General features: G+C 41.3%; 1 protein-coding gene across 7 annotated transcripts in view; it reads right to left on the bottom strand.

Moving 5' to 3' along the window:
• The window catches only part of STXBP5 (syntaxin binding protein 5), a 251,237-nt gene that overhangs the window by 9,182 nt on the left and 218,448 nt on the right, over nt 1–23,607 (bottom strand). For 5 of the 7 annotated variants that reach the window (XM_061624073.1, XM_061624075.1, XM_061624074.1 and 2 more), the window contains 3 exons: nt 19,597–19,647; nt 15,617–15,856; nt 4,434–4,803 (listed from right to left, as the gene is read on the bottom strand). In XM_061624073.1, coding sequence (XP_061480057.1) covers nt 4,434–4,803; nt 15,617–15,856; nt 19,597–19,647 — 661 coding nt within the window. The remainder of the gene's footprint in view (nt 1–4,433; nt 4,804–15,616; nt 15,857–19,596; nt 19,648–23,607) is intronic. The other 2 variants (XM_061624077.1, XM_061624078.1) reach the window with 1 other exon arrangement.

Genomic DNA, 23,607 nt, shown 5'->3' with positions numbered 1-23,607 from the left:
TCACACTGCAGCCCCGTTGAAAACAGCTCCACTGTTCAGAGGAGTCCCCTAACCCTCTGGAGAGGCTTTTGGGAACAACAGGGTGAGGAGGGGAAGAGAGTTTAGCTGCATCATGAGCTACCTTCAGGGGTGGCAAGTGCACCCCAAATGAGGAGCTCGCCCCCCACCTAGTATATTTCACCCGCCTAGAAATATACTTTGCCCCTTCTCCCAATATTTTTCTGGTTACCTTCCAGTCACACAACTGTTAGGTTCAGCATTTTAGGTTTCTTCTTTTGAACAATAGGATCCTTATTCCACCCCACCCTCAATGCCATCTCAGGATTGCTTTGGAGTCTCCTCAGTTTCAAAAGAAATTTGCTGTGTACCATGGGGGCTGCTGTATGAGCAACACAAGCTCAAAGTCTCACTGGCAACATAAAACTAGTATCACACTAAACTTAGCAGATGCTTCTAAAAGATGTATCAGGGAAAAGCAGCAGCAGCCTCTCTTCTTACAGATGGTGACTAGAACCATTGCTAAGCCCTGCCTGGAAATAGAAAGCATTTCAAAAGATAGATGGCAACACTGAAAAAAGATGGCCACTGGCAGAATTATGCCCACTTAATAGTTAAACTTCACTGCACTTTTTGAAACATAGTACACAAATAGTAGTATTAAGCACATGATATTATTATTATTATTATTATTTATTACATTTATATACCGCCCCATAGCCAAAGCTCTCTGGGCGGTTTACAAAAATTAAGTCATTATCAGTCATTCTTCATGGTCACAGAATAGAGAAAAGTTTGTAATCTCCAACGTATGAGCTTTAATCTGTTTTTATAGGTCACAAATATCATGCCAAATAAATGACAAGTGCTACTGATTGGCAGAAAGTAAGGAGAACTTCAAATGTGGATGGAAAAAGCCTTTTCAAGCAAATACCAACTAAGATATTCATGAGTACCATTTATGTTTGAATTATTTTGACATTTTGGATGCATAAACTGACCAAAGGAGGCTTCAAAAATGTATCAGTTTATTACAAGATGTAGCAGAATATTAAACTAGATTATCTAGTCTTCTCTGGCACCTGTATATAATTCCTGTACAGATCTTGTATGTAAAACAAGAAAATAAAAATTTATTTATTATAATTACATCTATATCCCACTTTTCCTCCAAAATGCTCAGGGTGGTATACAAACATGGTTATCTCCCCTGATTTTATCCTTACAACCATCCCTTGAGGTAAATTAGACTTAGAGACAGTGACCATTTCAAGGTCACCCAGGAAATGTCATGGCGAGTGGGGATTTGAACCCTGGTCTTCCAGGTCCCACTCTGACACTTTAGCAGCTACATCATACTGGCTTTAATAAAAAGCTTTTGGCAAACTAACACTCTTGACCTACTTGTATAAAGAAACACTACAGCTATGTGTCAAATGCCAGTGCAGATTGCTTTGGAAAATATAGTGTTTTCTTCAGATATCGTGGTGCAGAGGAGAGGAAGGATCATCTGGGTGAGCGTTCCACTGAACAGCTGTTTGCTTACCATGGTTTGGTATAATGATTCAGCTGACAAACTATAATTTACAGCAGTTGCTTTCTCTTCAGAAGCACTAAATCAGATTGAAAATGCAATTCCCCCTGAATAGAACTCAGATTGCACTCTGGTACACACCACGGTTGCACGGTCTGAGACAGGAGGTGAGACGACTAGAGCGCCAGTGGCGGAAATCTCGCTCCGAAGACAATCAGACACTGGTTAGAGCAGCAATAGCCGCCTACCAGGTGGCAACAAAGGCAACAAAGAGGGATTTCTTTGCTGCCTCTATTGCGTCTGCAGAGTGTTGTCCCAGGAGGTTGTTCCAAGTGGTCCAGAGCCTGGTCGGTCCAGTTGCAAAGGAACCCATGGAACATTCTAAAGCCTCCTGTGACACATTTGCCAAACACTCTGCCAATAAAATTGAGCTCCTGAAGAGCACGATTCCGTACGTCATGGATACAGGAAGTGGGCCAGAGTCGGCCAGTTGCATTCTGGTCTGGTGGGATCGGTTTCAGCCTCTTCCCTCTGAGGAAGTGGACAAGGTGCTCTCTACAGTGAAGCCAACCACCTGTCTGTTTGATCCTTGCCCCTTGTGGCTCATTTTGGGCTGCAAAGAGAGACTGAGCGAAGGGATCAAGGCAGTGGTGAATGCTTCCTTGGAAGAGGGTGCAATGCCATCGGCCCTCAAGGAGGCAGTAATAAAGCCCATCTTGAAGAAGTCCTCCTTGGATCCCCAAGAGTTGAATAACTTCCGCCCAGTCTCTAATTTACCATTCTTGGGCAAGGTGATTGAGCGAGTGGTGGCCAAACAGTTACAGACACACTTGGATGAAACAGATTATCTCGATCCATTCCAATCGGGCTTCAGGACTGGACATGGAACTGAAACAGCCTTGGTCGCCCTGGTGGATGATATGAGGAGGGCGTTGGATAGGGGAGAATATACATTCCTCGTCCTCCTGGATCTCTCAGCGGCTTTTGATACCGTTGACCACGGTATCCTTTTGGATCGCCTGGGGGGAATGGGAATAGGGGGCACTGTTTTACGGTGGTTCCGTTCCTATCTCTCAGACAGGCATCAACGGGTAGCATTGAGGGATGAGGTTTCAGACCCTTGGCCTCTCAATTGTGGAGTGCCACAGGGTTCTATCCTCTCCCCCATGCTATTTAACATCTATGTAAAGCTGCTGGGGGCCATCATCAGGAGATTTGGGTTGCAGTGCCACCAATATGCGGATGACACTCAGCTCTATCTCTCGTTTAAGTCCTCACCAGAGTTGGCTGTGGATACCATTTCCAAGTGCCTGAGGTCCGTAAGTGAATGGATGGGAGGAAATAGGCTGAAACTGAACCCCGACAAGACCGAGGTGCTGCTCGTGGGTGATAAGAGAAGGTTAGGAGATATAGACCTGGTGTTTAATGGGGTAAGATTGCCCCTGAAGGACCAGGTCCGCAGCCTCGGGGTCATTCTTGACTCCCAGCTGTCCATGGAGGCTCAGGTTTTGGCAGTGAGCCGGGCAGCTTGGTATCAACTGCATCTAATACAGAGGTTGCGACCCTACCTTCCTGTCCATCTGCTCCCACGGGTGGTACATGCCCTGGTCTCCTCTCGCTTAGACTACTGTAATGCGCTCTACGTTGGGTTACCCTTGAAAACGGTCTGGAAATTACAGCTGGTACAGAATGCGGCGGCACGTTTGATCAAGAACAGCCGTCACCGTGATCATATCACTCCGGTGTTAGGAGAACTACACTGGCTACCAGTTGTTTAGCGGGCCCAATTCAAGGTGTTGGTGTTAACCTTTAAAGCCCTATATGGTTTCGGTCCAGTTTATCTGAAGGAGCACCTACAGCATCACCAAGTACGCCGCCTGACGAGATCAGCCACACAAGACCTCCTCTCGGTCCCACCAGTTAAAACAGCTAGACTGGTGCGGACCAGAGAGAGGGCTTTTTCGATTGTGGCTCCCACCCTCTGGAATTCCCTGCCATATGATCTTCGCCATGCCCCCTCCCTGGTAGGTTTCTGCCAAGCCTTAAAGACCTGGCTATTCAGGCAGGCCTACAGGATTTCCGGGGACTAGTTTTATCTTGTTATAGTTGGATGGTTTTTTAGATTATTTATTGACTAAAGTTTGGTTATATGTTGTATTCATTCTATTTATGTACGTCGCCTACAGTGGCCGTTGACTCGGCCAGATAGGCGACTCAGAAATAAAATTTATTATTATTATTTATTTATTAATGAGATAAGCAGTAATAAATCATGGCTTGCCTTTATGTTTGGAACCTCAAAATATAGATTAGAATTCTAAACTATGGTTAATTCAAACCATAGTTTTAATGATGTTTAAACTGAGCTTTTATTAAGGCATCATTGCATACAATCATTTTTAATAGCTATGGGCTGCATTCTTAGTAGTAATGTCAATTCATCAAGCTAAAAGAAGATTGCAGGCAGTGAAGGAGTAGAAAAAGGCAAAGGTTATCTTTTCCTATGTCATTCAAAAATTGTAAACTACAGGCTGGTTTATAAACAGTCCAGCATATAGGTTACATTTGAGGTATGCAAGTTATGATTGCTGTTTTCCCCAACACTTGTACAAGCTTCAGTGTGAACTGAAGAAGGCTCTGTTCCCTTGCCCTATTGCAGACAGAACATGCAGTACTATTAGAAAACCAGTTTTTTTAAAAAAGTAGTTCCGTTTAAATACTGATGCGAATATATTAACGCTGCAACAATATTTACCCATAAAATCCTTATTTTTCTTGCATAACTGCATACTTATCAACCCATGTAAATTTTGTTTTCCTAGAGCCTATGTACATTTTAGGTATTTTCAGCAAACACATTTATAACAAATGTATTTTCTCCTTTTAGCATTTCATGTCTTACCTAAAAGTCATTATATGTCCATTGGCACAGAAACAAGCAAGGCAGATTCTGTTACTCAGTGCCACTATATCTGCACGGAGGACAAATGAAGTCTCTGTTATATTTTGCTTGTAAGTACAGTTCTGTGAAGGCAATGAAATAACTTTTGCTTGCTTTTCAGAACATATCACTGCATATTGGTTTTCACTGATTTCCTGAGAGGAGGATGGAGACACTGAGACAGGCCGGCGTTTTTTCACTTTATCCTTTTCATCCTTGTCTTCAGGAACATTGGGTTCTCTCCATGCTTCATATGCTGGTAGAACTAATGATCCTGTAGTGTCCAGAAAAGCCATTCTCAGGATTGCCCCTTTAAGCCTTAGTATGGTTCCTAAGATACAGAAATGGAAAGCTTTTCTAAAATCTCTACAATTTGACTAGTCAAAAATGTTTAACCAAATGTATTCAGCAGCTATTCAAAGTGTATTTTAGCATATGTATTCCTAATCCACAAAAGCACTCTTAAACTACTGACTCCAATAGCACCTTACCATGTAGTATGTGCTTAGGGACCACTCTTGAACCAGGGCACTTTCTAAAATGTAGTCTTAAAGAAGTACATCTAAACACATAATTTGTTCTTTTAAGCAAGGATCAAACTGCAGAACTAATATGAAAGTACAGTTATATGTTTGGAAGTTTATTTTTGTGAAATACCGGGTTGGATTCAGATTGGCTGTTACAAAGGGCTCTTTTTATTCACAGAAGATACTGAGATCAGCAGAAAGTTCCCGCTGGAGGAAGGTGTTTTCACTGATTTCTTTCTTCCTCCTGCAGCCTTCACATGCTGCTTCTCATGTGGATTGCCTAAACCTCTGGAGCAGATTTTCAGGTCCACAGGGGGAGGAAATTTGCAAAAATTGCCTACCGCCACTTCATGGGGTACAAGCGTAATTCCACTAATCACAAGTCTGGATCCAACCCACTAAGTTGAAACATATTTTCTCTTCCTTTAATCTTGTGTAGAAGTAGCAGATAATGCTGGTAAGCAGCATACATGTGTAGACTGCCAATCTGGGAGGTCTGATGAACTTTTTAAAAGCAGAACTTTCTGGCATCCCTCAGAGTTCATTTTTCAAACACCAACTCTGTTCCTTCTCCTATACCCACATCTCCACGAGACACTCACTTTATTAATAAGAGAAGTCACCATTATGGGTTCTGTGAGCCATCTACATTTGTTTACTTTGAGCAAACATAATTATGCACTGTTGTAGAAAACAATACAGAAGTCTATATATAAAGCAAGAAATAATAAAATTCAGAGGAAAGGAACCGTTTTACTCACCAAGTGGGCATTGTCTTCCTCTCCTACTGCTTGAGGCAGGAAGGAGTTAACACTCCAAAGGACTCTCACCTTAGACCCTCCCATGGAGTGACAGTTCACCGTCTGGCCAAGCTTGAAAGTATTACGCTTATAACACCAACATCATGACTCAAAATAACATTGCATTTGCTGAAGCCAACATAAAACATGAACTTGCAAACTTCTAGGACAGTTCCCTGTCCCTTCAATATCCCCCAAATTTTCCTTGTGTTATTCTTCCTAAAGTTGCATCCCAGGGTGGGCCTTGGTGGTGTCCTGGTGCCCCCAGATAAACACCTTTCTGGTGAGTAAAATGGTTCCTTCTCTAGTGGGCACCAGGACACCCCCAAGTGGGATGTTCCAAAGCTGACCTCTTGTGTAGGTGGGTACATGCCCTTAATGATCTGGCAGCACCTGCTAAGGAATTCAACAGCCTGTGGCTGCCTCCACAAATGCATAAACACCCATCTTATAGTACTTGATAGATGTATCTGAGTTTGCCCAAGTGGCTGCCTGACAAACCTCTTGTAGAGGACCATTTGTTGGTGTGTGCTGCATAAGCAGCTGCTGCTCTTGTTGAATGTGCCATGATACCAGGTGCAGAGTAAGGTGACCCCCTGAATGCTTCGGAAGCAGCCAGAGAAGCTCCAGCTAGGAGGAACTCACTAATGAGTTCATGTCCCTCTTTGGAGGAATACATAAGCCGGCTGGCTGAGGTGGCCTGGGAGACCCAGTGCCTGCAGGAGGAAGAGACCATCGCCCAAGGGAAGGAGAGGCTGCTGCTGCTGTGCTGCTGCTGCGGGACCACCACCTCCACCACCCTTCCCTGAGGGACTTCTGCCTGGCAGGACCAGGCCCCAGGTACCTAGCCAGCCAGGATTGATTCTTACCACCTGTCCCTCTTTGGAGGGATACATAAGCCGGCTGGCTGAGGTGGCCTGGGAGACCCAGTGCCTGCAGGAGGAAGAGACCATCGCCCCAAGGGAAGGAGAGGTTGCTGCTCTTGCTGCTTTCTTTCTGGGTGCTTATATGAATGCATGTTGTGAGAGTGTGTATTTTATGTATTTGAGTTTTTTGTATTTTTCTTTTTGTATTTATAGTTTATAATGTGCCTGGGGAAGAGATCTTTCCATCTAGTGGGGAGACATGAGGGGGCCCCAATTGCCGTAGTGACGGGCAGAGGGAGGTATGGTGTTATGAGAAGTACGTGCCAGGTAAGGGGAACGCGGCCCAGACATGTTGTGGCTGTGCCTTGTTCCGGTCCTTCTCATACCCGCAGGGTTGTTGGTTGTCCTCTCAGCCAACTCTCAGATCTCCAGCTGCTGCTTTTTAATGCCAGATCGGTTCATAATAAAAAAACCCTCGTCCATGATTTGATTATGGACGAGGCAGCTGATCTGGCATGCATAACCGAGACCTGGGTGGGCGAACAGGAAGGAGTTAGTCTCTCCCACATCTGCCCACCGGGGTATTTGGTTCAGCATCATGGTAGATCTGATGGTCGGGGAGGTGGGGTTGCTGTGGTCTATAAGAGTTCCATCTCACTCACCAAGCACCATGTCCATACAACTACTGGTCTGGAATGTTTGCACCTTGTGTTGGGCCAGAGGGACAGGCTGGGAATCCTTTTGGTGTACCACCCACCTTGCTGCCCAGTGGCTTCCTTAACTGAGTTGACGGAAGTGGTCTCAGAGGTATTGTTGAGATCCCCTAGACTATTAGTACTGGGGGATGTCAACATTCATGCCGAGGCTACTTTGTCTGGGGCGGCTCAGGACTTCATGGACTCCATGACAACCATGGGGCTGTCCCAATATGTTAGTGGCCCAACACATATATTGGGGCATACACTCGACCTTATTTTTGTTACTGGACATGGGGATAGTGATCTGGATGTGGGGAGTTTTACATCTCTCCCTTTGTCATGGACAGATCACTGCTTGCTGAAGTTTAGACTTTCAGCGACCTTTTCCCTCCGCAAGGGTGGGGGACCTATTAAATTGGTCCGCCCCCGGAGACTAATGAATCCTGAAGGTTTTCAAAGGGCTCTGGGGGATTTTCTGGTTGATAGGACCGGCGCTCCTGTTGAAGCCCTGGTTAATCTGTGGAATGCGGAGATGGCCCGAGCTGTCGACACGATCGCTCCTGCGCGCCCTCTCCTTTGCAGAGCTCATTCAGCTCCTTGGTATACTCCAGAGTTGAGGGCGATGAAGCAAGATAGGAGGCGGCTTGAGCGGAGATGGAGACGAACTCCTGATGAATGCAACTATACGCTGGTTTGTTCTTTCACCAAGCGGTATATAGGAGCGGTGAGGGCGGCGAAAAAACAATATTTCGCCGCCACTATTAAGGCATCTCTCTCCCGCCCAGCGGAGCTTTTTAGAGTTGTCCGAGGGCTACTCCATCTAGACCTTCAGGACACTGTAGATACTTCGGTGGCCCGCTGCAATGAGTTTGCTGAGCACTTCCAGCATAAGATCTTACGCATTCGTCGGGACCTAGACTCTCATTTTATAGCAGTTAACCCTAGTGAGGTGTCTGGTGCACAATCTTATCATGTTTTGTTGGATGAGTTTCAGTTGGTTCAGTTCGAGGACATGGACAAGGTGCTTGGACAGGTACATGCAACCACTTCGGTACTAGATCCTTGCCCCTCTTGGCTAATAAAAACTGGCAACGAGGTAACAGTTGGCTGGGCCAGGGAAGTGATAAATGCCTCCTTGTGAGAGGGAGTGGTCCCTGGCTGTCTGAAGGAGGCAGCAGTGAGACCACTCCTGAAAAAGCCTTCCCTGGACCCAGAGGATTTCAGCAGCTACAGACCAGTGGCAAATGTTCCATATCTCGGCAAGATCTTGGAACGAGTGGTTGCTGACCAGCTCCAGGCGCTATTGGATGAAACCGATTATCTAGATCCATTTCAATCGGGTTTCAGGCCCGGTTTCGGCACTGAGACGGCCTTGGCTGCCCTGTTTGATGATCTATGTCGGGAGAGAGACAGAGGGAGTGTAACTCTGTTGATTCTCCTTGATCTCTCAGTGGCTTTTGATACCATCGACCATGGTATCCTTCTGGAGAGGCTTGCGGAGTTGGGAGTTGGAGGCACTGCGTGGCAGTGGTTCCGCTCCTACTTGGCAGGCCGTCTCCAGAAGATAGTGCTTGGGGAACATTGCTCGACACCGTGGGTACTCCAATGTGGGGTCCCGCAGGGTTCGGTTTTGTCTCCCATGCTTTTTAACATCTATATGAAGCCGTTGGGTGCGGTCATCAGGAGTTTTGGAGTGCGTTGTCACCAGTACGCTGATGACACACAGCTCTACTTCTCCTTTTCATCTTCCTCAGGTGAGGCGGTCAATGTGCTGAACCGTTGCCTGGACGCGACAATGGACTGGATGAGAACTAACAAACTGAGACTCAATCCTGATAAGACTGAGATGCTGTTGGTGGATGGTTTTTCCAATCAGATGGTGGATACATATCCTGTCCTGGATGGGGTTACACTCCCCCTAAAGGAACAGGTTCGTAGTCTGGGAGTCGTTTTAGACTCTTCCCTCTCACTTGAGGCTCATGTAGCCTCGGTGGCACGGAATGCATTCTACCAACTTCGATTGGTAGCCCAGCTACGTCCCTACCTGAGTAAGGAGGATCTTACATCAGTAGTACATGCTCTGGTAACCTCACGTTTGGATTACTGTAATGCGCTCTACGTAGGGCTACCTCTGAAGACAGTTCAGAAGCTACAGCTGGTGCAAAATGCGGCAGCCAGACTGCTAACAAGAACTAAGCGGTCTGACCATATAACACCTGTTTTGGCCTGCTTGCACTGGTTTCCAATACGCTTCCGGGCCAAATTCAAAGTGTTGGTATTAACTTATAAAGCCTTATACAGCGCGGGACCTCGATATCTGTCGGAACACCTCTCCCGCTATGAACCGGCTCGTACACTACGGTCTGCTACGAAGGCCCTCCTCCGGGTCCCGACTCATAGGGAGGCCCGGAGGGCAGTGACAAGATCAAGGGCCTTCTCAGTGGTGGCCCCCGAACTATGGAATAGTCTCCCCGAGGAGGTTCGCCTGGCGCCGACACTATCATCCTTTCAGCGCCAGGTTAAAACCTTTCTCTATTCCGAGGCATTTTAATTTTTTGTTAATGATTGTAATGTTTGTAATTTGATTTTAGCCTTTGCTGTTTTTAGATTGTGAAATTTGATTTTAGACTGATGTTTTTGTATTATATTGTATTTTATTGTATCTATGTTCACCGCCCAGAGAGCTATTGCTAGTCGGGCGGTATATAAGTTTTAAAAATAAATAAAATAAATAAATAATGGATATCTGGTAATTTATGCTACCAAACCTCCTGAGTGTTTCAAAAGCAGCCAGGAAATCTCTGACTAGATGAAATTTCCCATACCTACAAAGCAATCCCTGAAATATTGTCATGCTGTGCAAACCTGGTGAGTGCCAGTAATCTGCAAACATAAGCTGTTTAAATGAACACAAAGGAACAACAGAAGGCCTCGTACCCTCAATTTCCAGTGAATTAAGGATTATATAAGCATGTTTGTCTTCAATTCTGTTTCCCACATTCTCAAAAAACTATATGAAAAACTATCTACCTGTTGAAAACAAGGAATAAAAGCAAGTTTACATGTAAAACATGTGCTACTGATCTTCCTCGAGGGAGAAACGAAATGGAATTGCATGTGCGCAAACCTTAGCCAAGTTACCAAATTGTGCAGAGAAGTAATCCCTATCAAAGGTCACTTTGTTCCAGCAAATAATTTGTTTGTAATATTAATCTAGACTGTTTTACACCACCCTGGGACCTGGTGGCGATGGGCAGGCAATGAATTGAACATCAGTACCATTCCAACAGTTCTTTAGATAATGAACTGAACACCCTAGTAAAATGATAGTGAATATGTTGTTGCAGAGGATATGGCTGAAGCCTCATGGAAACGTGTGAAACAAAAACAAGCTCATCTATATTCTATTTATTATTATTATTAGATTTATATCCCGCCCTTCTTCCCAGCAATAGGAGTATTTATTTGTTATTATTGAATAGTTATTGTTAAGGTCATCCTATAGGGGACCTTTAAACTCCTCAAGAATCGATAAGATATATGTAATTATCCATGCCTTCAGCTATTAGACTCTCCAGCTCTCCAGGACAGCAAACTTGCGCTATGTGCTGCTACTCTTGGAAAATACTTCCAAACAAAAGGGCCATCTGCTAGAAATAACCTTCACATTCTCATGACGCTCATGAAGCAACTGATATTTACTTATATGCTTATGGCCCTCAAGAGGAACCAACAGACTCTTCCCAAAGGGCCAATATTCTGGTGTGTTCTGAGGGGAAAAACCTAACAGACATGTCTTTATAACTCTTCAACGCTGTATGAACATTCCCGGGTCCAAATAACTCCGAATTGGCAACTTTTAGGACTGGAAAAGATGTTGACCCTTGTAGCTGGATCTTATGCAACACTCCTGAATGACCGATGTGACAACCCCATAATTATTGAGTGGCATACCCTTATTATTTGTTGTTATCATCATTGTTGTAGTCATTATCATTTCATTTTATTTTCCTCTCACTTAGGGACTCAAGGTTCATGGAGCTAATAATGGCCATCAAGACAGTCTGTCATACAGGAGGACTTCCGGGAAGGGTGACTTAGCCTGTGCCTGCTTTTGAGACGGGTTCCTGCCTCAAAAGAAGCTTATTCAGATATATCAGTCAGTTTTTTCTTTTTTTTTTGACTGATTAAACTTCTCCCGGGTAGGGAGAAACGAAGAGATTAACCTCAAAGCCTATTTTTGTTGGGACGACCAGATCTCATTAATTTATGGGACGAGGTCCAGCCGACGAAGGTGGGACGGATTTTCAACAGCAAGCTCTATCTGTTAAAGCGAACGTTCATCTTATCTTCTAAGAGAGAACGCACTAACAGGCAAGCACCCTTCTTTCTATATTTTTCTTTTACTTGACTTAAATTGTTGCTGTTTAAAAGAGATTTGCCAGATTGATCGGTTTTTGACATCTCACTGGGGAGCCGTAACTTCTCTCTGCTACGCACTAATTAATAGCTTATCTCTGTTTTTGTTGCAAAAAGCTGTCCTGGATTTGCATTCTAAAGATACACACAGAAGAGGGATTTCTATTCCAGATTTTTATTTTGAAAAATATTATACTGTTTTGAGACTACTCTCTTTTTGGTCTATTTTATTTTGACGAATCTGTTTCTTGACGATTGCCATTAATTGCTTCGATCCTGGGAACTGCATTTTGTTTACTTAACTATTGGAGAGATAAGGCTGTCTGCTCTGTTTATACTGTGATGTCACCAAGTTTGGAGTATTAACCCAATTGTTGCTGAAATAAGAAGTGGTTTTCCTATATTTTTCTTTTAAAATGGCAATTAAGAAAGTGGCTGAGAATCTGGAAATAACTATGTTTCAGAGAATAATGAATGAGATTGAGATAACGAAAATTGAATTGAGTAAAATGAAGCAGGAGATTAAAGATATAAGGGTCCCTGTGAGAGAGGTGACCCTGGAAGGGGTCCCTGTGAGAGAGGAGACCCCGGAGATTGGAATAGGGGTCCCTGTGAGAGAGGAGACCCTGGAGACTGGAATAGGGGTCCCTGTGAGAGAGGAGATCCCGGAGATTGGAACAAACGTGGAACAGGAACAAGATTTGGAGTCTATGGACTTTAGAAATAAAATCTATTGTTTGGAACTCAATGTTATCTCTGAAGAAATTAATGAAGATTCTAGAGATAAAGTTATCAATGGCATGGATTATCTTCTGGACTGGAATGATGTGATGGAGCCCAATATAGAGAAAATCTATGGAATTAACTGCAGCCATGTGACAATGGAAAAACTTTTAAGAGATGACCCAGTGTATTTTGAAAAAAAGAACAGAGATATGATTTTACAGCAGTATTTCAGCAACTTATTCAGAATGGATGGCAAGAAAATATTTGGGATAGAGGTAATTCCCATCAGACTCTTATTATATGACTATGGCTTTGACAGCAAGATTATTATGGAATACTGATAATGGAAGATTGGATATTGAAATTACTGGACTTAACAAGACTACTGAAGATGGAAGATGGAAAATGGAACTAATAGAGATAATAGAACAATGGCTACTGAAATTACTGAACCTAACAGATTCTGATGTGATGGATTAATTGAAATGTTTATTTTGACTATGGTTATGACAATAAGATTATCATAATTAGTAATGAGATGGATTAATCGATATGCTTATCTGGAAAAAAAAATTGATAGATATATTTCTTAAAGAATTGAAACCTCTCTTTGACTTTTTGTGGAAAGAATAAAGTAATGTTTATGAGATTTGATGATTAAGTAAGATAACTACTGGAGGAAAGTGATTTTATAATATGACTTAAGAGACAGGATTGCTATATATTATAGACTTATAACTGATTTGATCTTTGACAAATGGGAAGTCAATATTTTACTCTTTATTTTTTATTTTTTTTTTTTTCTTCTTTTCTTTTTTTCTTTTTGTTTAACTATTTTTGATTTTGTTTTTTGTCTTTGAATGTTTTATGATTTTGTCTTCTATGTTTTATGAAAATCTGAATAAAAATTATTGAAAAAAAAAAAAAAAGACAGTCTGTCATACAGGAAAAATGTATTAGCATATGCCACTGTAACCTGACCAGTTTCTGAGACAGAGAAGGAACTGAAATAGCTCATCCTCAAGACTTGTATCAGGAGCAGCAAATACCCCTGAGAAGTAGCCATGATTTATTAGAGACCATTTCGTCACTTCTTTCTACATTCAGAACATACCATATCTAACCCCAACTGATCTAATGTTATACTGAGCAAGCAAACTACTACTCACATTACAATAAAGTGCAGTGACAGCTCTTTGCTTTTGAGAGGCTGATTGCAGCTTCTAATTGCTGGATGTGGAAGCTGGAAGCCAGTAATTCTTCACTTCCTGATGTGGAAGTGCTCAAATTGGCCCCAAATACAACACTTGACAACGGTGACAATGTAGTGGCATGGTGAGTAGTAAGATGTTGCTGTGGAATAGCATGATCCTTAAAACAGAACTGATGACTGTTACTGAGGAGTAGGATGCACTCATGTACCTAAGCTATTCTAACAGTTGTGTCCATTGGTTGTGCTATTGCTTTTGGTAGATGAGCTTTGGACACTAAAGTAACCAGTGGCAAATTAATTGCTAGTAGTCAGAATTTGGGTCTGGAAAGTAGTACTTATTTCCCAAAACACTTTTAGTCTGAAGAAGTGCTTCCCATTCAATCTAAATCTTTTACTTAGGAGATGGACCAGAATCACCTTGTGATTAGTACTAGGTTCTTCTGGAACCTCTGTGCTTTGGATCAGTTGGTTTGTTGGGATGATCCAATGCTGCTAACATTCTACAAAACAAATAAAATGGTCATCGTTAACAGTGTGTGACATACCTTCTTTTCAATCTGTACTAGGAAGTTACTTCCTTCCCTCTCCTCAATATCTGGCGTCACCTGAGGATCAAGGGAATCAGTGTTCATAGCAGCATCTGGCTGTCTAGCAACCTGTGATATCACCCTGAACTGGCCCCTTGTAATTGCATGCAAGTCTGGGAACTTAACACCCTCCTCATCTGAAGCAGAATTGTGCCCATGATATGGCTTTCTCCTAATCTGACTGTGTGTCAGACTAATTTTATTTATTTGTTTATTAATTAATCTTCACTGTTTTTACATGACTTGGCAGCAACAATTTGTGGATAACCAGGCTGATCAGCCTGTCTGCAGCTGGACTAAGAAACTACGCACTGTGAATTAGAAAACTGCAGTGCACCTAATGTGCCACTATACAGCACTGTTGAGCCACTGTATCTCAGCAAATGAGAGATTTAACATCTTCCAGCCAAACTTATCTGCTGCAAAAACAGACACAGATCAGATAAGCGCATGGACTGAGTTTCCTCCTCAGTTAATCTGAATTTAGACAATTTGCACATATAGCCCTGAGATTTCTTTGTGGAGACCAGTTTTGTTTTGTTTTTAATGAAGTGTTTTTGTCTATTGCTTCTGCCTACAAATCCATCACTTGATGAAGATAACACACATGAAGCAGCCCCTAGTACTTGCATTTGAGATGGGCACTGCACATTTGACACAGGCTCAGCTGCATGCTTGACTGCAGTTTGCCAAACTGAATTAGTGTATTTCAACTGACCAGGGCATCCAGGCCACACTTCCCTCATATAGCATGTCTTCCTGGTCTCCAGCAACTGAGCTGCCCTTGTAGTGGCTATTAGTTGCTGCCCAATCACTGACCCTTAAACGAGGTGGACATCGCTCCCTCCACGGGACTACCTATTAGGTGGTGTTGTCAGTATAATATTTCAAGCTTGGCCAGATGGCGAACTGTCACACCACGGGAGGGGCTAAGGTGAGAGTCCTTTGGAGTGTTAACTCTTTCCTGTCTCATGCAACAGGAAAGGAAGACCACACCCACTTGGCGGTGTCCTGGCAGTGTCGTGGTGCCCACTGGAGAAGGACCTGTCCTCAAATTGCACAGGATAGCCACATCTACACCTTCTCCAACACTCTGCTTTAAAAGCAAGTTCATATCTGCATGTATACAAAGCACAATCTATTTGGGACATTGGTTAGATACTGCACAGTTTATGAGATACATTATTTACCAAAATCATAACAGTGACTAAAAATGTCTAACAACACATTAAGAATTAATAGCACATAGCATCTTGCAGATTGTGATAAAGCTACCATCTTGTCAGATCTGGCTTGTGAAATACATACCACTGGGAGATACAATTACTGGCTGAAGTAGTCTTTGCTCTCCTCCTGGGGGCAAATTCAATGCAATGACTAAAACTGTACCCAATGTAGTGCCAACCCACAAGCATGGCGAAGGTGTTGTATCAGCTTTCCGTGTGAAAGTCTCACAGAAATGAAGAGCTGAAATTGCTTCTCTGGATTCCTTATCAATGCTGGTTACACTAGAACTCCTGGATCTGCTGAAGGAGTTGTCTCTAACATCTGAAAGATTTTACATTAATTTTAAAAAATGCAAAACACTGTAGTCCATCTTTCACACTTTAAATAATTTGTTACAAACAGTTTCGGTACATGGCAACTCTAAAAACTCAATTCACTAAGGTTAGGCCCATTTAACACATTACACTTTTATGGGAGACACTTCAGATTTTTAAATTGCACACATAATGAAAGAGATGTATTTGGACACATACATATATACTGATGAGAACACCAAGGTGGTCTGCAGCTCCCTGTTAAGTGTAGACACAATAGTGAATCTATATATTTTCTGTGTATGTTATGAGTGCTTCCCAGTGTGTACCATAATTTAGATGATGATTATGCATATTATCTTTTGGATAGGACAAGACAGGTGTGATCAAGTAATTTTTAAAAAGATTACTTTTACAATGCACAATTTTTTTCAACTTCTTTGCCATTTTCTCTCTGAGTGGTGATATTAGATGCTATGCACTATGAATGAAAATGATGTAAACCTCTCTCTCTCACACACACACACACATACACACGCACACAGAAATTGATTTCTCTTTTAGTTCAGATTAATAGTTTTGACCGTATTTTGTTAAACTAGTTTTTTGCAGTTTTAGGATAAAGGATGTAAATTTGCTCATGTAAATTAGGAGAAAAGATCTCATGAATATTTATTTGAAATGTCACAGAGTAATGTCAAGCCAGATTTCTGAATGGAAAAATTGAAGCCCACACACTTAAAACATATACACAGGCCACCCACCCACAGAATGTACTGAACATGTTTTTGGAAAAAAAAAACATGGGGAGATAGGAATGGGGATTAAAGGAATGGTGGTAGAGTAGAAATAGGATACAGTTGTCAGGATGGGATTAATAACAGGCATTTGTGTTAGTGTTTCTGCAGTATAAGGTTAAAAACATGATGACAGTATCTGCCATTACTGGGCAGGGCCTTTTTGTGGTAGTACGATAATTGTGAAGGCCGCTAACTAAGGAGAAAAACTTATACCCAATGTCTTTGATGTTACTAAGCTCATAAATATATCTCTATTCCAGCAGGTTTTTTGTAGATGATGATGCTTCTATCATCTTGTTATGTTGCTTAATCTTATTTAGTTTCAATAAGTAGTTGCAATTTTCAAAATTGTGGTTTCAATTTTTATGGTAGAAGGTTTTATACAAAAAGTAACTGGATACTTTCTCACTCTCTAAAATAGTGAGATTCCCAAATTATGTATCCTGAGAGGCAGGCCCGCCCTTAGCATGTGCGGGGTCCGGGGCAAAAGCATAGTCCCCCCCCCACATTCTTTCTCTCCCTCTATATATATTTAGAGAGAGAGAGAGATTTTATTTACGAATATATGTAATTATAATATTTACATATGAGGCTAACAACCTATTAAATACAAATATGATTACCTTCACTTCAGGGTTTAGGCCTCTAGTTAACCTGTTCCATACATATCCATTTCTTCACTGGTCTCTCAACATCTGTCTTCCCTTTGTCGATATCTGCTAGATATGGCAGTCTAAACTAGATACACTATTTTCACGCTACACTACACGAATCATTTCTTACTAACGTACACGACACCACACGGAACACGGTCCGGCACGCAGCCAAAGAGAGGGAGATTCAAACCTCCCGCCCAGAATAAGCCAGCAAGCACTGTAAACCCGCTGCACAGCTGATGAGCAGGTGGCAGCACAGGGAAGCCACTCAGGCACGCAGCTGAAGAGCAGGGGATTCAAACCTCCTGCTTAAAATTAGCTCTCTAAGCGCTGCACACCCGCTGCACAGCTGATGAGCGGGCAGGCAGGATAGGGAAAAAACCGCTCAAGCACGCAGCCGAAGCATGGGAGATTCCCTAAGAGCGGGAAATTCAAATTTCCCGCCCAAAATCAGCTCAGGAAGCGGCTGTCTCGCCAGCTGCTGCACGGCTGAAGAGAGAGAAACCCCCGCACTGCAGTCCAGCTTCTCTATATATGCAGATTGCCAAGCGTGGGGGGCCCTGCCCCGCTTCCTGGTGCCTAGGTGAGGCTCTGCTGAGAGGAGCAGAAGTGTGCCTTGAAAAGTTAAGCCACTATGTTGAATGCACTTATCACTCTATACTAAGGGAGCAAGAGCAAAGATTGTTCCTCCTACTCTTTGGTAGTTTATGGGCAGTGAGAGCATATTGAGGGGAGAGTACGAACACAACGGGATTTTTTTTTATACAGTTTAGTCCATGTAAAAATATTGCTCAGGTATTAGATCCACTGAAAATATGAAAATGATTCTTGACCTATTACATTCCAGTACTGATCATATTGCTCTTTTCAAAATAATGTTTGCATTACAATGAAACACTACAATTGTAAATCTGATCATATTATTTAGTGATTTACTACATTTAGCAAGCACGTTTGTAAAAAAGAACAATAAAATGTATAAGGATCAGAAAAGAAGTGCAAAGAAATAATGAAATTTCAAGATGACATCTTGTACACATCTACTGCAAAGAAGATAAACCAAAAGCCTTATAACTCACTGAAATTAGGGGAGCAGTGTGACTTCTTGAATTCTGCCTCTTTAATTTTTAGTTTGCATGTACCTCTTTTATAGAGGGAGAACTCTCCAGTTCCATTTTCTGAGCAAAATAGTGAGTTTTAATGGATGTACAAATGTGCTGATGCATATGCTGATGATAGTTCAAGAAAATAGTCTGCTTTAATAAAGGCATTCAGAATTAAACATGAGTTTAAGTCTATCCTACTAAAATGTGTACATAGATTTAGTTTTAGATGCTAATAGACTAATCAAAATCAGTAAAACAAAAGGACAACATTAAATTGCCATGGAGATCAAACCAGGTCTCAGTATTGAGGCCAGGGTCTGAAGAACTAGGAATAATGTTCCATAAGCTAAGGGTATTTTGAATATTTTTATTGCACCCAAACTCACTATCATAGCAAACTTTGAAAGTAATGATAATCACAAAGACAGCTGTTTGGATCCTTTCTCAAATAGGTTATAAACTGTTGCAACAATGTGAAGCATGTAGCAAAGAAAACTATCAGTCCTCTGTAGGCAGTTCACTGAATCTACTTGACTTAAGACGCTGGTGACTGTTTAGTAATTTTAAAAAAATATTTATTATGTAAGCTAAAGCAGCAGCCTATTTATTTCATTTTTTAATGTTTATATCTTGTTTTTACTCTAGGGAGCTTAAGGCAGCATACATTATTCACCCCATCCCTCTTTTATTCAAACAACAATCATGTGGGATAGGTTAGGTTGAGAGAAAGTGATTGACCCAAGGTCACCCAGTGAGCTTAAGGGCTGAATGGAGGTTTGAACCTGGATCTTCCAGTCCTAGTCCAACACTCTTAACCGCTACATCACACTGGCTTTGAAAAGAGGTATGTAGGATTTCATTATGCTATTCCTATTTGTCATATAATGCCCAAATGGATAATAATGTAAAATATGGTTAATTAAAAACAGCATCCTAGAAACAAAATTATATGTCTTCTGTAGGTAGATTTTCCATGGGTTTTAAAGAGAGGAATGTATAAATGGTTCTAAGATGGAAAAACATTTTGCAAACATGCATTAAATAGTCAAATTTTGGAATAGAATAATGGAAGTTATATTGTCATTTTTTTTCCTGCTTAGCAGTTAGGTTACTATGTGTTTCTTTTCTTACAGCCTTCTCAAAGATTATAAACACCATTAATATACGCTTTGAACAAATACTTACCTAACTCAGGTTTCAGTTCAGTTGGTAAGCTTAATTTTCTAGACATCTTTGCTGAAAAATAATGTATAGTTTTATAATAAAGCTAGAATGGTAACATTTTAAAGAGTTTATGAAACTAAGGATTAAAGCTGTTAATTTTCAAAATAAGAAATATACAATAGTTCAAAGCAAGGAAGGTATGCAAATTTACAGATATATTTGTAATAGGTTTTAGTGACAAGTGTGTAATGGGAGTATAACAATTACCTTTTTTGAAATCATGAACAGTTAAGACCACTAGTATTTAAAGTTCTCAGAATCTCTGATGTCTTTATTGTGGTGCATTAGAAGTCATGATTTTGTATGATTTCCCTGGTACTAAATGGGCTTCACGATGGAGCCAAAGTTACTTAAACATCCTTTCCAACTGCCTGCCCCAAACACTGGAATACTAACACAGCAAAGATAATAGAAAAGCATCAGGAGGTTGAAACACAAAAAGGTGAAATTTTAGAAAAATTCACAGAATTGCACAGTAAAATTAAACATCACCAAAAGGCATTATGCCTGTGGCTCGTGGGAATACAGTGAAGATAACGCTGTATAGAAAACAAGTTTATGAACTAGGTTTCTGGGGTAGGGCTCTTTGCTCCATTGTTGAGGCCAAGACAGCCAGAACCACCACCGACATTCCATAAAGCAAAACTGTTAAACAGAAGGAAGAACTGTGTGGAAGAAGCATCCCTGATCCGATTGGGGCACTGTTGTTGCTCCTATCATTGGCTGGGGGGGGTGAGAGACAGGTGCTTCCAGGGAGGGGTTGCTCTTTGCCCCATTGTCAAGGCAGAGACAAACAGAACCTGATGCATAGTGTGGGCAAATCTGTTCCTATGTTCTAAAACATAAGACCTACATGTGGAAGCCCAACCCTGAGAATGTAATTTATTTATTCATAAATGTTTATAAGTCATCTTGGTATATGTAAATCACTTTGAGAATTTTTTGTTGAAAAGCAGAATATAAACGTTCTAAATAAATAAATAGAACAAAGCAATACTATTGTGCAACTAAACTGGACAGGAAAGTAAGAAGGTGCTGATGATCAACAGTACTACCCAATACCTAAACTCCAAATATACTTAGAACAGCCTGTATAATTTACAACTGGTGTCCCTAAAATACCATCTTTTCTTACATACTTGCCCACATGATCCAGCTTTATCTGAGGCCCTTTCTAGGGCCTTTTGACTGATGATATCTAAGATTATCAAATTCCGTCTTCAGGAAGATTTATCTGGCTCTCCTTTCTTTCAAGAAATAGTTTAAGATCATTTTGTTTCGATGGATTTAAAGGGGGGGAGAAACAGCTAGGGTTGCTGCTGCTTTTTGTTCCACTTTGTTTTGTACATCGCGTTGTAGGCTGCTGTTTTAAATATTATTTTGCTTTATATGATGTAAAATTATGTTTTATGTTATATTTGTATAGTATTGATTTTAATTTTGTTAGTTTAAAATATCAGTTTTGAGACATTATGGGTAGATTTAATATGGTCTCTTATATTACATTTTAAACAAGTTAATTTTTAAGGGTCGTATACAGAAGAAAGTCTGATTTTTTAATTGTGTCAGTTTTGTATTTGTTTTTTTAAAAAATGTATTTATTCATCCAGGTCATAATGGGGACTTTGTCAGCCATAGGAGAGACGGACAGCAACACATGCACACAGAACAAAAATTTGTATCCACATACAATTTACAAAATTCAAGTAAATTTCAGTGAGTTCTGTAGACTTGATCAGATGAAACTATTAAAAACACATTAGTACTAGAGTGTTTTAATTGAACTCCCTATCAAAAATTCTACTCCACACCTACCATTATATTCAATGAAAAGCACCAGAACTAGCAAACAGCTCATCAAGAGAAGGCCAGACAAGTCCCAATCTAGGAGACATCAAAACCTAAAGCACTGACTTTTATCAGACAGTAACAGTGCACACATGCCTACACTAGCAAGGATATTGGTATTTTCAATAAAACACAAGATATAGTGAGGGAAATTGGCTTGGTGTTTACTGATCACCAGAACTATAGAGCTCCAGATCAAATAAGAAAGTGAAATCTTTTTTTAACCAAAGTCATCACACACTGTTTAAAATAGCCATTGCACCCAGAAGAACCTACCTGACAGTGTCAAACATGACATCTAAAGTCTCGTACTGAATTATGTTCAATACAGATTCAAAACGTATACCAAGAGAAATGACAACAGAGCATAGGCAGGTGATCTAATCCTATAGGCATGGGGTCTAAACTACTGAAAAAACTGACTTTTTAAGTAAAGGTAGCAAGTAGTAGTATTATGGACAGATGAGTCTGATCCATGTCATTTTTAGGAATGGTTCTTGAAAGGTCATGTATTATAGTTTTTGTGCATGTCAGTCCAGCATGTACCTAAAGCTGACATAGCAAATGTAGCCCGCACAACTACTCAGAGGTGCACAATTGTCCCTTTTGTTTTCCTTTATCCCTGTGCCAGGCCTAAAATGTGACAGTCCAGAAGGGATCTCACCTGGGTGAGCACAATTTTGCTTTCTTTCAAGCACTTCAAACTGAAAGGAAATGTACAGGATACCTCTGCAGCAGCCTCCTTACAGCTAGTTCTCATCTGTTGCAACTTGTTCCAGATGTTCATGGGGAGAGGACTGGGCTATCTGCCCTGGAGATGCTGGGGTTGGAGGGCTGATAGCCTGCTTAGAGGGTAAATTATTCAGAGCTCCTGGAGAGCATCTTGCCTGGGGGAGCCTGATGTCTAGCATGAGGCCTGGCTCATCCAAAGACTTGTAGAAGGAGCTTGACAAAACTCCTGGACTGTCCAACAGAAGTATGTGAGACTGTCCTATTATGTCTTGATTGGAATCATTGGACTCATATTAAGATAATGTGTATGTATGTGTGTAATATCTTTTCTGCTTTGTTTTGCTGGTTTCCCCCTCTCTTCTCCTTTTATCTTTTAGGGTTTTTTTCCCTTAAAAAATTGCAATTAAAAAAGGTTGATGAAAAAATGAGTAGTTGTCATGAGCCATTGATTTAATCTCTAGGAACCCTCTTGATAACATGCCTCCTCTTTGTATAAACAGCAGTTAAGATTGTTGAGGCAGCAGAAAAGACTAGCAAGAGTTTAAATAGCAAACAGCAGAATACTAGCGCTGAATACAACCAAACATAGCACAGGAGCCATTTTAAAAATTATGTTGTGGTGGTAATTTGCCAGAGATTGTTTTCTCTCTGTCCCACTGCATTAATGCAGAGCCTTATGGATGACTTATTCCAGAGGTCAATAGTCTTCCGTCCCTTCATTCATCCAAGGGGTTGAATCATCTGTAACCCATTCAAACATTTTTGCTAGTCACTTTGCATATAAGATGTTTGCATTGTTCCAATCAGGATGCCACATTTAGGGCAGAGTCTGAACTAGAAGTTGTCCTTCCTTGAGTTGAAGTTTTGCCACCCTCTCATGGTGATAAGATGCTTGCTGAGGTACATACTGCCATATGGATACTAGATCCATATACTCCTTGGCTGGTGAGGGCCAGTAAGAGATAAGCTAGCAGCTCAAGTGGAGAGATTAGGGAAGCAATGTTTTCCTGCCAGTATAATGTATCTCTAAACTGTCATTTGATGCACCTGACTGACAAATACTGCTCAGTTGTTCCTAGGTTCTGGCAGGGTTCTGAAGTATAACCTTCAGTTTGGATCTTTCTGTTTGACTGTACATGATGGTAAAGCAACAGATTTTCAGTCCCATTTAATATGCACCTGACTGTATGAGGGTGCATGCAGATGTGTCACACATATTATAGCTGGAGAAGTAGTAGTATGATGGCAACATCCATCTCCATACTGAGTTTGTCTCTGAAAACAAAACTTATACTTTTGGCTATAATATCTAGCACTCATCAATAAACCTGTTGAGCTTTCTTAATAAACCTGTTAAGTCTTCTGAATTCTTTTTACCATCATTTTTGCACA

This window comes from Rhineura floridana, chromosome 4 (assembly GCF_030035675.1).
Source record: "Rhineura floridana isolate rRhiFlo1 chromosome 4, rRhiFlo1.hap2, whole genome shotgun sequence".
Taxonomy (NCBI): domain Eukaryota; kingdom Metazoa; phylum Chordata; class Lepidosauria; order Squamata; family Rhineuridae; genus Rhineura; species Rhineura floridana.
This window is presented reverse-complemented; position numbering and strand designations above follow the sequence as displayed.